Source organism: Anopheles cruzii, chromosome 3, assembly GCF_943734635.1.
Source record: "Anopheles cruzii chromosome 3, idAnoCruzAS_RS32_06, whole genome shotgun sequence".
Taxonomy (NCBI): domain Eukaryota; kingdom Metazoa; phylum Arthropoda; class Insecta; order Diptera; family Culicidae; genus Anopheles; species Anopheles cruzii.
Window position 1 is genome coordinate 77,458,211 of NC_069145.1, and position 14,555 is coordinate 77,472,765.

Here is a 14,555-nt window from a genome sequence, read left to right on the forward strand (position 1 = left end):
CGTGCACATTTTACGAACTATGCGTGACACGCAACGATCAGCGTTCAGTGGCCGCTTAGAGCTCCCGGGTTATGAAAGACAACGTGAATTGACTCATTATTCCAGTGATATGTAAAACAATCAAAATCGAGAAACAGACACAAACATGTTCTGTGGAGGCCTTAACCCAATGCTAGTAGAGAGGACGGACACAGGGCACGGAACACGGATTGTGCGGCCCGCAACCGAAACGTGTAGCTGAAGCATATTTATCAGATGAAATACTGTCTCGCATTCAGTAGACAAAGGGGCTAATAGAGAGCGGTTTTCCCACGCAAAAAAAAAAGATCCTCGTGTATGATAGACACGCTAAAGGTTGGACTTAAGCAGAACTATCAGAAGAGCGACACGAAACACATAATCAGTAACTAACGGATGATGCGATCCTGCGGCTGTGAAAGAATGTTTACTGGAGCGAAAGCCACTTTGTGCACTTATGGCTTTGGAACCGAGAATGTATTGCTAGACAAGGTTAATATTAGGCGCGTAGCGACTTTCTATTGGAATGTACATTTGCACATTGTGTGTGTGTGTGGGGTAGAAAAGTGAAGAAACAAACCGGAAAAGTGATGATGAGTCCCTTTTCTCTCCTCTCTAGCTAGGATGACAATAAAAGGAGGGCCGAAAGAGGGAAACAAGTATGCATTTAATGTGTTGAAAGACGAACGGTTGAAGAGCAAGATGCTGCCAAATCTGGCAAGGAGCAAACGGTCGGCGCCAAAACGGTCGCGCCGACTTCAGGCTAATGATCCAAAATCACGGTGTAGCAACGGTAGGAAAGTGTGCATAGTTCTTACTACTACCAGGTATTAGGAAAGAAGCAACAAAATTAATAATAAAACTAATTATACTACAGTTGTACTAATTTAAACTGAGATAGAAGCCATCGAAGCTCCCGCTTGCCCGTGCGTCGCGTGCGTAGATAGTGAGTAGGAAGTAGGGCACCGTTCTTACCGTAGGCGAGAGCCGAACAGTTTGTGTTCAAAATCGAAGTAGCAGCGGAGTTGATGCCGTGCAAATTGGTGCAAAATCGAAACGAAGAACAGCGAACGCTTTTCTCTCAGCTAATCAGTTCCGTTATATCCTCCCGTAAGTCGCCTTTGCAAACCACTAACTAATTAAACTCTTTAACGGGAACCGCGCGTGTGCTGTACATAAGAATAGATAGGACTTTATACATAGCGAAGCAGAACTGTGAACCGAATACTGACGTTGCCGGAGAGGACGGACGGACGCTGGACAGCAGGAACCCCTTTGAAGCTGGACAAAAGATGACATATTTTTATACAACGAGACCGAAGCAAAGCAAAAACACAGCTCATAAAATGAAATTACTGTGTTTACATTTTTCCGGATAAAAGAAAGAAATCGTTCGTAATTGAAAAATTTTAGGTGGAAAAACTTTATTTATCTAACAGTTTTTGTACAGTCTCTTTGTCTGCCATTGGATCTTTCTCCTCCAAAAATGCCTCCATTTGCCATTTGTTATGGTTGAAGGTTGCCAATCATTCGTAGTAGGCCCCTTCAACCCTTGCATAATGTTTCGCGATGTCAATGTTCAGTAGTCCCTGTTCAATTAGCATGAATCACTTGTCCTTTCGACTCCGTCGATGAGCGGATTCCGGCGCCGGCTGAACTTTCGGTGCACAGCCTTCCATGTACAGCTGTCGGGTTTCGTCGTCTGTTTTTTCGTTTTCCTTCGGTGGCTTGTAGTCCTGCACGTGGTCGACCCGCAGTGTTTTGCCCGTCACCTTGATGCCGTTCAGATTGTCCACGGCCAAAATCGTCGACCGCTGGTCCTCGTAGCAGATGAAGCAGAATCCTTTCGACTTTCCCGTTACCTTATCACGCACCAGGTTGATGTTTACGATCTCTCCGTACTGCGAGAACACGCATATCACGTCGCCCTCGGTCAGTTCGTAAGGCAATCCGCCGACAAATATCCACGCACTGCCGCGGTACTGGTCGTGCCAAGAGTTGGTGCCGCCGCGTTTTAAATCCTGATCGCTCAATTTGAGCACATTTTTCATATTCCTACAATAGTTGACCAATAGTTGAATAACGTATCAGGTTAATAGTCCTGTAAATTCTCAATACTCACGTCATGGGGTTCATTTTTCTTAGCTATTACTTTACTTTCGAAGCTTTATATTTTACAACCGGAACGAATTGTTTTCACAACACGGTCCAGCTGTCAACCAAATCCAAACATAAACAAAACAGCACAACTGTCAGATTTAGTACTAGCATTTTGGCGCTAAGATCAATGTACTAATTTTTAGTACAGCGTTTTGCCTCCTGCCGGCTCATGCTTCCCTGGTACTTTTCCGGCCACAAACCGAAACAGAGCAGCGACAAAATTCCGGACAAACATAGTGTTTCGGCTTCCATCGACCGGTATAATTTCGGAACCGTTTCCGGTCGCTCTTCCCAGGAGTGGATTAAAAAGGAAATATGTGTTCTGCGAACTTAAAACAATTTATTACCCTCATTCATCGGATGCCCGTTGGGGACATTTGGTTTTCGTGTGTCCTTCCTGCCGACACAGGCCACACTTGCGGACCGTTTTCGTCGGTCGGCTACCTGCCGCACCCGAACCAGCGGAGTCATTGTTGCCTCGTCTCCCCGTTTGACCACTACTACTATTACTACTTCCCCAGCTAGGGCCTGCCGATTGCCCTGCACTTCCCCAGCCGGACGAACCTCCGCCACCGCCACCGGATGACCAACCCCCACTCGCTGGACGCACATCCTCATCGCCCCACTTGAAGAACCCACACTTGTCAGCCTGATTCGGGCAGGTGTAAAATGGCCGCCCCGTGTTGGGACCTTCTTTTCTCACCGTTAACTTTACCGCTGGCGTACCACAGCGACACAGGATTTCGTTGTTATCTTCTCCCGCCTGTTGTTGCCCCCCGTCTGGACGGCCCCAGGGTCTGGTCCGACTGTCGGGAGGCTTGCCCCAGCTAGACGTGCCACCATTAGTGCCCCGGTTGGACACCGATGACGACTGGCTGGTTCCCCAGCCACCCGATGATGTGTTTCCGGATTGGCCCCAGGAGCTGGTGCCACTAGTCGGTCCATTTGATCGGCCAATTCCATTCGGGGCGCCATTTTCCCTGCCACCGGGCGCTGGAAGCCGATTGGTTTGGCTACTTGAAGTTCCCCACGTGTTGCTATCCGTTCGGCCATCACCATTCCCGGTCCTGGCGGTGGACGGTGCAGCCGGTCGAGTGGTCTGATTGGCACTGGTTCCCCAGCCGTTCGTAGTACCTGCAGGTGGCGCCGTGGCTTGACACACGGAAGCTTCGTTGATGTTGAGTAATCCACGGAACTTACTATCGCACACGATACACGTGCGATACTCGCTCATGTCCGAGGACTGCAGTAGCCCATAGTAGTGAAGCTGCCGGAACTTGACCACCATCTTTTTGCTGCCACACCGGGCACACGTGTCATCGGACACGGTGGCTTCGCGGATCGAGTCATCGAACCACACGCTGTTCCTGCAGTCCGGAAACCCAAGGCAGCCCAGGTGATATGTGGTGGCGTCTCGCTTTTGTCGAAGACACATCGTCTGGCCACACTTGGGACATTTGCAGACTTCCTTCATCAACGACGCACCACCAATCGCTGCCGCACCATCCGGTGGTGGATCGCGAGGCGTCTGATTCAAGCGCTGCCCGAGCGCTTGATCGAGTGATCGTGCTTTTTGTGACATAACGCGGTACACCTCCTTGTACTTGCCAATCTGTTCGGCCAGGACGGCGTCCGGATCCTTACGGCCCTCGCAGATAAGTTTAAGGTCCACCTCGAGACCAGCTCGCAGCTCGGGGTGGGCCAACCGAAGCTCCATCATTTCGTACCCTTCGACCAGGCCCATCCCGAGCGTGCCGGGCACCAGAAAGCCCCGGTCGCGTTCTCCGATGTATCCACGCTCCTTGATCGTGTTGATGTGGTCGGCGTGGGTCGCATCCGTTCCGATGCCATGCTTCTCCATCAGCGCTATCAGATCCGCTTCCGTCAGCATGTTCGGCGCCGTCGTAGAGCCCTCGTGCAGTCCGAGCTCGGTCGGCTCGAACGTGTGGCCAACGCGGTACCCGTGTATCTCTCTCGCGTTCCACCGATCGTACGGGTAGACTTCGAGATAGTTGCGCTCGCGAATGCACAGTCCGGATGCGGTAAACTCTTCCTCTTCCTCACCGATCACCACGTTCACGATCGTTTCGGACCCGGTGGCGTCGCGGCTAACGCACGCCAGAAAGTGGCGTGCGATGAGCTCGTACACGCGCCACTCGTCACCGGCCAGGTTGGTCGGTAGCTTTGTCGGGTGGATGGGAGGATGGGCTTGATCGGACTTTTTGCCGTTGCGCGGATTGGGACCCCACTGCAGGACTTTCTCAGCAAACGAACCCCACTGGGGGCTACTGACCTGCGCCTGCACCAGTGGGACCAGCTTCATGTCAGCCGTGAACATGTTCGTCTCCGTACGCGGATAACTGATGATACCTGGGGCGAGAACCGTGATCGTGACAGTTACGATCGGCAGTCGATCATACTAACTCAAATTACCTTGTGTATACAGCTTCTCGGCGATCGTCATCACCTGTTTGGCGTTCATTTTAAGCTTCCGTGATCCCAGTTTCTCCAGCTCAACCGTGTCCATCGGTGTGGGACGCCATTTGTTTTTCGGTTTTTCCGTCACGTTCACCACCTTGGCGTGCGGGTTCGCCTGGCACACCATCAGATACGCCTCGCAGCACTGCTTGTCGAAGAGTCGATTGCGGGCCCAGTTAAACTCAACCGTCAGCTCTCCGATGGTGTGCGTTACTGAAACGGAAACGAAAAGCCCAATGGAACGTAAGCATCCAACGGCCATCGCCAACGCCATCGCCGCGTACATTTTATCTTCCAGAAGGCCTGCGGGATAAAGTTTTCAATCTCCTTATACCGTTGCGCCACAAACCCGAGCGTCGGGATCTGGCAGCTTCCGTACGACACCAGACTGTTGGATATGTCCTGCGGGAAGATTCTCTGCAACCGTAGCGTTTGGTAGCGCGTGAATGCCGCTCCGATTCGTAGATCCAGTTCACTGCGCACGTTAACGGCCGCATTCTGTCGGGCGTCCGGTTGGATCAGATTTTCGATCGCCCGTTTAATCGATGTGGCCGTAATTTCGGAAAATTTTGCACGAAATACGCGCAGTTGCGCCTTGACCGCAGTGCACACCTCGATCACCTCGAACCCAATGTTTTCTCCCTCCCGATCGCAATCGGTCCAGATGATGAGCGCCGTGCAGCCTCGGGTTTCGCGTTCGAGCGTTTTCTTAATGTTTGCGTACGACTCCGGGCAACTCTTGCGAACCGGTGCATCGAACAGATCCTCCGGGCTGCAGCTCTGCCAGCTACGAAAGCTGGGCAGAAATTCGTGGGTCAACAAGTGTCCGGACACCGATGTCATCACCATTTTCACCGACTGGCCGTGCACATTGTAGTCGAACTCGTAGATTTTGTTGTACTGCGAGTAGCCTTCTCTCTGTAAGCGATAACCGAAGGTGATAACCGATTCGGGTGACGGTCCTAAACTCACCCTCTGAGACGCTCCCCGGGACAGCAGTCCTGCGATGGTTTTGGCGGCATCGTTCTTCTCGGCCACATTGAGGTACTTCATTCTGTCACCACATGCGCTACCGATAACCGGAACCGGAGGGCCTTTGTGGCAATATCTTGCAAAAGCTAGCCGGTTCTGTACCACCAAACGTAACATTCACCATCCGGCTTTCGGATCAAAACACACGATGCTCCTGTTTACCTGTTTACGCTTACTGCGAATGGCGCGCTTCCTAAACGTCAAATTTGAAGCATTTCAACTGTCAACTGATGGAAGCGTTTCTTGACAGCAAATCTTTGATATCCTTCAAGTGGACGAACTGAAACGCACCAATCGATTCCGTTCTGTGGAGTTATTTATTCATTCGCCGCGAAATGACTTACTAGTAGTGTATTTTACATCTAACTAAAATTGCGTAGCCTCAGCGCATGTCGTTGAGTTGAAAGACGGGTTTAAAAGCGTACAAATAAAGCCGCCAAGTGAGAACTAACTCTGATTCCATCCCTCGGAGCTACCGGCTTTCACGAAGGCCGGAAACCCGTGGTTAGGTTTCGGGCACGCAGTTTTACAGCAAACACACACTTTGTCACTTCACTTGGTTCTTGGCCCGGTGCGTTCCGAGAGTACGGTGCACTCGCCTTGAAGTCTCTTATACGATCTAAAAAAAATAACTGAATTGCATCCGGTATTCGGTGTACTGTATCACAACAAAGGGTTGGGTTGGGTTGTCCGGTTGAGAAAAATAAAGAGGCCTCCCCCCTTCGTTCGCAATGGTCTCGACAAGCCCCGCGCGTGTGTCCTTTGCACTGATAAGTTAGTTGGGGGGTTGATGATGTGTGTTTCCGTCCAGCCGTTCCAGTCTTGTCAATTCCTAAGTCTGGCTTTTAGTCAATCTTAACGGCTCCATAGATTTTCCTTATAAAACTATACGCAGCGAAGAATCCTATCGTACCGGTCAGAATGTAGAATGTGATAACCATGAGTCCTGAAAGTGGAGCGAAAGTGAGACGATTAGCATTTTCCAGGGGCTCAAACGCGTTTCGCTAATACACCTACCAGTGTATCCCAGATAGAGGAGCGTGGGGATGAATTCCGTTATTTCGAGTTTCGTAAAGAAGTAGAATATACTATAGAACAGTATGTACACGGCCGAACCACCGGACACGATGAAGCTCCTCCACCACCACCGATAATCCTACAAAATGAAAGGTAAGAATTTGATGTTGTTGTGGAAAATACCCTCGACTTCCGTACTCACCTCAGCACACAGCTGAAAGTACGTCATCACGATCGATATCTGCGAGCAGCTCACGACTAGAATGCAAAACACCAGGAACAAAAACCCAAACAGATAGTAGAACTGATTCTGCCAGATCGCCGAGAATATGAAGAACAGTTCGATAAACACGGCACCGAACGGCAAGATGCCGGCCATGAGGACGCACAGGACCACGTTCATGTACCAGTGCTGGTGCGGAATCTGCCGTGGGATCATGTTCGTGCGCACCGGGTGCTGGTAGGCCTGCTTTCGGTAGCCAAAGTAGTACCCCAGAAACACCAGCGGCAGCGAGATGCCAAACCACAGTAGCAGCAGTGCCACCATCGTGCCGAACGGTACGGCTCCGCTCGAGTCTTTGTCCCAGATGAAGAAGTTCAAGAAGAAACATGTCCCAAAAACGAGCCCCGGGTAGAAGGTGGCCGTCAGGAACGCGGCACGCTCCCAGTTGCGTCCTTTCATTGTTTTGTAGAGCCGCGCCGAGAAGTACCCGGCGATCAGACCCATAAACACGTACAGCATTATACCGGCCGTCATCAGTGCCCCACGGGACGAGGGCGACAACATGCCAAGCATGGCGATAACTGAAAACGGGGGGAAAAAAAATGAGCAACATTACAACGTGAACCAGCGCTCCGAGCATCTGCACTCACTGATCGTGATGAGGGCCATGAAAAAGATCTGTATGCCACTGCCAATGACCGCGGCAAACAGTCTCGGGTGACGGGGTGGTCGGAAGACGTCCCCGTGCACCAGCTTCCATCCCGTTTCCTCGAGCGTATCCTCAATGCTTATACTGTCGTCCGTGTTGTACTTGGCGATGTCCCTCCGCAGCGTACGCACCATAATCATGGTCAATATTCCTGCAGAGAAAACCGATCCAATAAGCGTTCTTCGACCGCCTCATGTCCGCCGGGTCGTAACGTACCGGAGAGGAAGAAAACAACCACCAGCGAGTTGATGATGCTGAACCAGTGGATCTGCACGTCGTTCATGCCCAGATAAATGTCCCAACGGGAGGCCCACTTCACCGACGATTCCTGCCAGACGACCGAGTAGGTGAAAAACAGCTCCGTGCGGCCGTTTGGTGTGACCGCCTGTGGTTTCGGATTGTCCGGAAAGATACAGGTATCGCCGTCGAAGCTGAGAGAATTCTTATTAATCGACAGCGTCTCCACCTCGAAGCCAACGACCCGGTATTGGTTTCTGGAACAAAGCAAACGTTAATCGTCGGCGCTACGGCGTGGCCATAACACTGCTTACTCGCTGTGGAGATGATAAAACAGTCGGAATCGTAGATGATTGTTGATGTAAAGGTTCGGGCCATTCATCTGCCCCAGTCGGTAGCCATGCTCGAACTGTAGCTCCATCGTGTCCGGGTTGACAAACTTGGTAGCCACAGGAAGGTTGTCGATGATTCTGAAACGAAAGCAAACGCATCAGCTCGGTCTCGAAAGGCCATTTTGTCGTCGTCGCCCACTTACAGATGCACAAAGTACTCGTGCCGTATCCGTTCGGTCACCTTGGCCGATTGCTCGTGGTCCCAGTTCATTGGTCGATCCTTCGAATTGCACAGCAACTTGCACTGGATGTTTTCCGCCATCCGCACCTCGTACGGAGTGTTCACGATCCGATCACCGCGCAGAACTTCGCCCAGATTTTCACTCTTGTACACGACCGTCCCGTTCTTCGGGAGGCACAGCTGCAGAGAGTAGTATTCGTACGGAAGCTGAGTGTGGGTGCTGGTCATTTTCACAGCTTTCACGTCAATTTTCTGCCCCTTCTTAAACTCCACCGGCGCCACTCCGGGAACGTAGAATGCGACCGAGTTGCCAGCCAGCTGGAGCAAGGTCAGCGCCAGCAACAGCCGGTGCATGACCCATCCTTGTACCTAGCGGGGCATTAGAAGATAAGCATTGTGTTACCATTGTGTCGTCCCTAGGCTTCTTTGTCACAACAACAGAGCTCGCAGCGGTGCTTACCTGCAGTTCCATGGCGTATGGCGTGCTGCTTCAGGCAAACGACGAATTCATCGGAAAATTGCAACAAACCACACAAAAAATGGCCCTAATTTCACTTGCACTTTTCTCCAGTGTGTGCAACTAAACAAAACTTATTACATTGAGAAATTACATGACAGGTCGCGCTGGGCCAAAGTGACAGTGCAACGTGAACGTTTAGCAGAGCGTTTACTAACGCAGTAACTTAGCTGGTGTGCGTACGGAAACCGCGACGTTGGCACGAGCAAGGGAACAGGATTTTCCGCGAGCTATCCTCAAAGTGGAACGGTGGCGGCAGCAGGAAACAGGAATGCGGAAAAATGGCACGAAATCTTGCGGAGAAAGTGCCAAACGACAAGCTGTGTTTACTGCGCGAGGAAAACTCAAAACGTGAAATGTCAACATTCTGAGGTAGTGTGTGTGAGTTCGAACCGCAAAGGAGAGAATTTGACGATCCCAAAGGGAGGCTCTTGGTGAGTTTGAAATATCCGTTCAAATGTGGAGTTTATTTAAAATTTGCAGATTGTAATTGCTGCAGGAAATGACGGCATCGTCATTGTGAGATTGAGATTGTGTCATATGTTAAGTAAATCAATTTAAAGTCTTTTGATGTTTTTCTTCCCTTTTGAACAATTTATTTTTTGCACCAACGTGCTCGAAGATTGTTCAATTTTTCACAAAGTTTCTATTTGTTCAACCTTGATATGTTTGAAAAAGCAAAACTTTGAAAGGCGTTCGTCCTTAGTGTAAAGACAACACAAAGTGTTGTTTTGTATTGTAATACATGCAAAGTCCGCCGTGTAAGCCTAACCTCCAGAGTCGAGTTTCCAATGATAAAAGTCGGCTCAAAAGTCAAGATTTGCCTAATCAGATGCCATCCTTCCTGTTTCGAAAAGTTTACTTTCAAACAAGGATCTAAGACACCAGTTACGAGTATTATACTGTCCACCGTTAGCTTGAATCTATTTAATTTATTTACAGCAGCTCTAAAATTGGCAATCATCGCTAGGCCGGCAAGACGTTGGGAATGGGAATTATCATTCGAAAGAATGAAGAGAACTCGCCTAGTCGACGACGGCTAGTGAGAAGTCTATTTCGTTGCTGTCCATAAATAAACAATTAAGCCTTCTTAGAAAATGAATTATGTCGCACGGTAGCAGTTAATTTGAATAATCGCAATCAGATAACAGGCATCGCGCCCGTCCGAGCCCCGGCAAGTCTTCACTGCCACGAGGGGCCTTGAAAGTATCGTTCCTGTGGTGTTGAAATTCTTACAAATGTACTCATTTTACACAACTGCCATTATGACGGTCGTCTTTCGTCACGTGCCAGTGGTTCTCGTGCTTTCTGCCGCCGGTCATGTTTCAAGATGCGTCCTGTTTGTGGAACATTCCGATGCCCGGTCCGCGAATTACGTTCTTGGCAATGAGGTGTTTACGTGCGAAATTCCCACAATTAATTAAATCCCATCCTCTGCGAGTGCTGCAATTTATGCGACGCGAGATAGCGAACAATGCATTTGTTTTACTTACCTAGGCTTATTTCATTTTGAGATAATTGAAAGTTGTATGCTCCTCTCGTAGGCTGACAATAGTTTCGCGAATACGTACATTAATATACGAAACTTGATAAAAAAAAATCTTCTTCAACTAAGTGCATCGATGATAATTATTAGATCCTAAGGCAAAGAACAAGATCACAGCAAAGCTCCTCTTCGCACAAGAGCAATTGATGGAAATAAACCTACACGACACCGGCGCATGACTGAATTCCATCACTCGTGGACCTTGAGGTTAGTTGAGTTTTGTATTGAAATTCCCTATTCAATATTTCTATTTTTTGCCAGCGCCCGGTCAGTGTCAGCAAGAGTCTGCAAAACTATTCTCCCCCGACGGGAAGTGGCAAAAGTATGCATCCGCGAAGCACCAGCGAGTGCGTCGCGATGATACATCCCTTTGAGCTATCAGCATCAACCGACCGACGATATGGGATGAATGGAATTATAAACAGAAGCGTGCTAATAAAAAAATAGACAGGAAGTCGTAAGCGTAAACATGGCCATTTTAACGTCGTCTGTCGTGTATCCGCAGACCGTTTGGCTGGTTGGCTTGGCGCAGCCTTTGGGGAGATCCGAGGTTTATTTTTCTTTCTTGGCCGCAGACATGAAGAAGCTTCCCTAACGTAGCGGAAGCTGCTCCGCCAGCGAGATGGCAAGTGGCGACTTCACACAAAAACTGAACTGGATGACTCAGAGTCTGCAAATAAATAAGCTGCAATTTGCCTCAGTCGAGACGTCCGCCAGGGCGAGGACATTTTTTTGTGCTTCCCGAGAAGATGTGACTCCAGACGTACCGGACCACACTGGAGAAGACAATATCATTCGAACATGAGCACCTGGTCGGCTGGCCACCATTTCACGTTCGCCGTAAACAGATGGGAGGCAACTGGTCAACGCCAGAAATGGAGGACATAAGACCGGAGAAACCGGAATGCTCCAACGGGCGACACCAACACTAGTGCGCACGTGGTACGCGGCCCAAGCTTTTATGCTGTTTTCGGATCCGCCCACAATTTCCCGAACATAGCGGACCCGGCCGGAGTGTAGCGTGGAAACCGGAAAAGCCCCGCTGGTGAAAATTACGCGTTCCCAGTGAGCCCAGCGAGGAGGTGTGGGCGGAAATCGTGACGGAAATCGCGTTCGTTGGCCATGTTTTTGGGCCATTTTTATTTGTTGATGCCAAATTTCCCGACCGGACGGGTTCGATTGCAACTTCTACGTGCCAGTTTTCGTATGCCAACAGCTTCCGGCGCGCTTTTTTGTCCGGCTGTGACCCACAATGCAGTGCTCGGATGCTGCCTGTTGTAGATTGTTCCTGGTCACCTTGAAATGTTCTTTTTGATTCTTTAAACGCTACATGGCTCATCGGTCTGAGTTAGCAACACACAATGGTGCGTTACGGATTACGGCAGGAGTTTCACAAGGTCGAACGCACAGATTCATGGGTCCAAAAACAAAAGGATCACCAAAGAGGGACGAGCCAAAGCTAGTCCAGGCGTGTCGCGAATCTGGATACTTTCTTGATTGTTGCCCCGTGAGCGCCAGGGGCATCTTTAATGTTACAGTAAAACGGATGTGCCTCTCCTGGACCATGGGCGCAAATTGTGTAACGAATCGGAAGTACACGAGCATGTGTGGGATGAATGGTGCCGCCGGAGATAGAGAGAGATGGAAGAGACGCACTGCAACAGGGACACCGCTTCCAGGGACACGTTCGCGTCCGGTAATCAGATCCCCCCGAAACGCCGGCCATGTAATGAAATCGGTTCAATTGCTCCATAATGAAGTTATGGTCTGGCTGCGGCGCCCCCGGCCACACTGCAGCAAACCTGCAGTGTGCTGATGACTCAATCGAAACACGGAACCGCGCGGTTTTACGGAAAATCGATTTCTGGTGATCATCGAACGAGGCACGGCGCGCGGCCAGGGACTCTCTCGACGTCCAAAATATGGCCCGAAGAATGATGCTCATTAGTGAATGTAAACAGAATCGAAACTTTTTGCCGGTCCCGCACACAATCAATTAATCGGTAACTGTTGCAACCGTGGATAAGTACTGGACAGGATCGTTCCATTGTTTCTGAGCTTCGCAATCAACAAATTGATTAAATCCAATTTTTGATTTTGTATGTTTCGAATAAGTAGAAGAAAACTTTAAATAAATTTAACCTATAATCTTGACGATTTTATTTTCATTTCATATTAGAAGTTTCGATACTGTTCAAATTGAAACATAATAATCTTAATTACTTTGAGTGCCTAATTTACTGACAATCGCTTCATTCTACCAACACTGTATCCCCGACAGTCTTAAATACGAAAAAAGAACTTGCTAGGTGCTGCCGGCTACAATCTGAGTCCCGTCAGAGTGTTCGAACGACGGCCGCTCCCTGCGAACCCTGAACTTGCCTGCCGCCACCCAGCAGCAGCAGCAGTTGGACGGGAACCCGGTTATATCTCATTTACGGTGACTGACATCTATCCTGCACGCCCACTGAGCATTGAACACGTTTCACGGCTCCAAGTTCCACTTTCGACACTTTTACGAGAACCCCTCACCACCACCCCGGCCACCGCCGCCAATTGTCCGACAATCGGTGGCCCCGTTGCTTCCGGCGACAGCTCTCCCGGCTGTGACCTTTTCCCGTCTGACGTCATTGCGGTGCAGGAAGAGGATCTTCTTAAAAATCACGTTCCCTCCTGCGTCGGGTGGGCCATGCATGTGGCCCCGCACTAATGGCCATACGGCCATAGGTGACGAGGACGACGACGAGACAGTGTCCAACTTCGGGGTGGAGGGTGGATGGGTGTCTTCCATAAATTAGACAGCCGATCAGAGAGAGAGAGAGAGAGAGTTACCGAGTGGTGGCCATGGGCAGGAAAAGGAGTGTGTTAGGGCCACCCTGTTTGTCCTGCTGTGTCCTGCCACCCGCTGCACCACCAGCCGTGGATCAAGAGGGTCGGGTTGTATCGATGGAATCTGTCTCTTCCACCGGGGCATCGGGGGATGCGCCGGTGGTTATCGATTTTCGGTCGCAGTTCTTTTTGCTTCGGTTTCCGGTGTTTCGATTCGATTTTTTGAAGCTCACTACCACGCTGTTGGGACGCATCTTATCGATGCCCTGGCATCGCCCGATCGGCAGACATGCAGGACCTTTGGACCTGCATGATGGTGGTCTGGCTGATTTTTTGTGTTGTTTTCATCCGGTTCTTAGCTCCCGGTACTCGGTGCCAGAATTACTACGCCAGTCGTAACCGTAACTTTGGCGCAGCTGTTGAATAGACGTATGACGTGCTAAACTGCTGTAGAGCGATTATTGTGGCCGTTACAGGACGTCTTCAGCTAGCTGAACATACAATGTTGATGAGGGCGTACTCTGGGATCTTTTTTCCACGATCCAGCACAAGGGAATGGAAGTCATTCGGAACTAGGTCCGTTGCACTTTATTTTTACTGCATTAGACGATTATGAGCTAACTCACCTATATTCTAATTTGGTGTCCGTTTGACTTCTTACGACTTATTTACAAAACGTAAACCTTTTGGTGTGGGTTTCGAACGCACAATATTTTTAAAATAGATGTAATATTGAACGTTTGATGATTTCCGTACATCTTTGAGTTTGTGCTGATTCATGTTTAAAGTGAACCATAATTCCAAGCGCCCCCAATTGGCTTTGGTAAGCAATCCGAGCGCCTTATCGTTGCAATCGGCCAATCGACGGTTGCAATTTAAACAAAACTAGTTTACATAAACATACGCTCATTAACATAAACTCATCAAAGTTTTGGGGGGACCAACGAAAAGTGTGACGAGCAGTGAGTGATGGCACCGAAAATTCCCTCACACACGCTCGATCGCGAATTGATTGCACGGAAGATAAGTCCGCGAAGCCGCGGCCGCGTGTGTGAGGGAATTGAGTCTCAATCTCAGCTCCATCTCTCCGACTCCGAATAACTCGCCTAATCCGGTCCCGCCGCCGCCGCCGCCGACGGGGCGTCCGGGAGGTTGTGACTTTTTCCTAGGAATTACCCTACAGCCCGCGCTTAAACCCGAGTGTGCTCGATGGAAT

The 14,555-nt window shown here is 49.8% G+C and overlaps 3 protein-coding genes across 3 annotated transcripts; all 3 read right to left on the minus strand.

The window, feature by feature from the left end:
* Positions 1 to 1,609: 1,609 nt before the first annotated feature.
* Positions 1,610 to 2,196, minus strand: LOC128273768 (RNA-binding motif protein, X-linked 2). Its single transcript, XM_053011805.1, has 2 exons — positions 2,141 to 2,196; positions 1,610 to 2,073 (listed from the first exon to the last, which is right to left on the minus strand). Exons 1-2 carry the CDS (start codon positions 2,152 to 2,154, stop codon positions 1,626 to 1,628), a joined length of 462 nt encoding a protein of 153 aa, XP_052867765.1. The 5' UTR covers positions 2,155 to 2,196; the 3' UTR covers positions 1,610 to 1,625.
* A 331-nt stretch (positions 2,197 to 2,527) lies between these two features.
* LOC128271042 (DNA topoisomerase 3-alpha) lies at positions 2,528 to 5,805 on the minus strand. The gene is made up of 4 exons (XM_053008475.1): positions 5,629 to 5,805; positions 4,941 to 5,574; positions 4,612 to 4,869; positions 2,528 to 4,548 (listed from the first exon to the last, which is right to left on the minus strand). Exons 1-4 carry the CDS (start codon positions 5,803 to 5,805, stop codon positions 2,528 to 2,530), a joined length of 3,090 nt encoding a protein of 1,029 aa, XP_052864435.1.
* A 201-nt stretch (positions 5,806 to 6,006) lies between these two features.
* Positions 6,007 to 9,061, minus strand: LOC128271488 (transmembrane 9 superfamily member 4). Its single transcript, XM_053009047.1, has 8 exons — positions 8,908 to 9,061; positions 8,410 to 8,816; positions 8,189 to 8,344; positions 7,854 to 8,131; positions 7,579 to 7,788; positions 6,908 to 7,509; positions 6,706 to 6,844; positions 6,007 to 6,634 (listed from the first exon to the last, which is right to left on the minus strand). Exons 1-8 carry the CDS (start codon positions 8,917 to 8,919, stop codon positions 6,534 to 6,536), a joined length of 1,905 nt encoding a protein of 634 aa, XP_052865007.1. The 5' UTR covers positions 8,920 to 9,061; the 3' UTR covers positions 6,007 to 6,533.
* Between the last annotated feature and the right edge of the window lie 5,494 nt (positions 9,062 to 14,555).

Bases quoted from the DNA above. Each gene is read 5' to 3' on its own strand.
- LOC128271042 (XM_053008475.1), bottom strand. From the start codon at position 5,805: ATGTTACGTTTGGTGGTACAGAACCGGCTAGCTTTTGCAAGATATTGC. The intron at 5,575-5,628 runs GTGAGTTTAGGA...TATCGCTTACAG, and splicing joins CCCGGGGAGCGTCTCAGAGG to AGAGAAGGCTACTCGCAGTA. The intron at 4,870-4,940 runs GTACGCGGCGAT...TTTCCGTTTCAG, and splicing joins GGCCTTCTGGAAGATAAAAT to TAACGCACACCATCGGAGAG.
- LOC128271488 (XM_053009047.1), bottom strand. The intron at 8,345-8,409 runs GTAAGTGGGCGA...CTTTCGTTTCAG, and splicing joins CACGAGTACTTTGTGCATCT to AATCATCGACAACCTTCCTG. The intron at 8,132-8,188 runs GTAAGCAGTGTT...GCTTTGTTCCAG, and splicing joins TTTTATCATCTCCACAGCGA to AAACCAATACCGGGTCGTTG.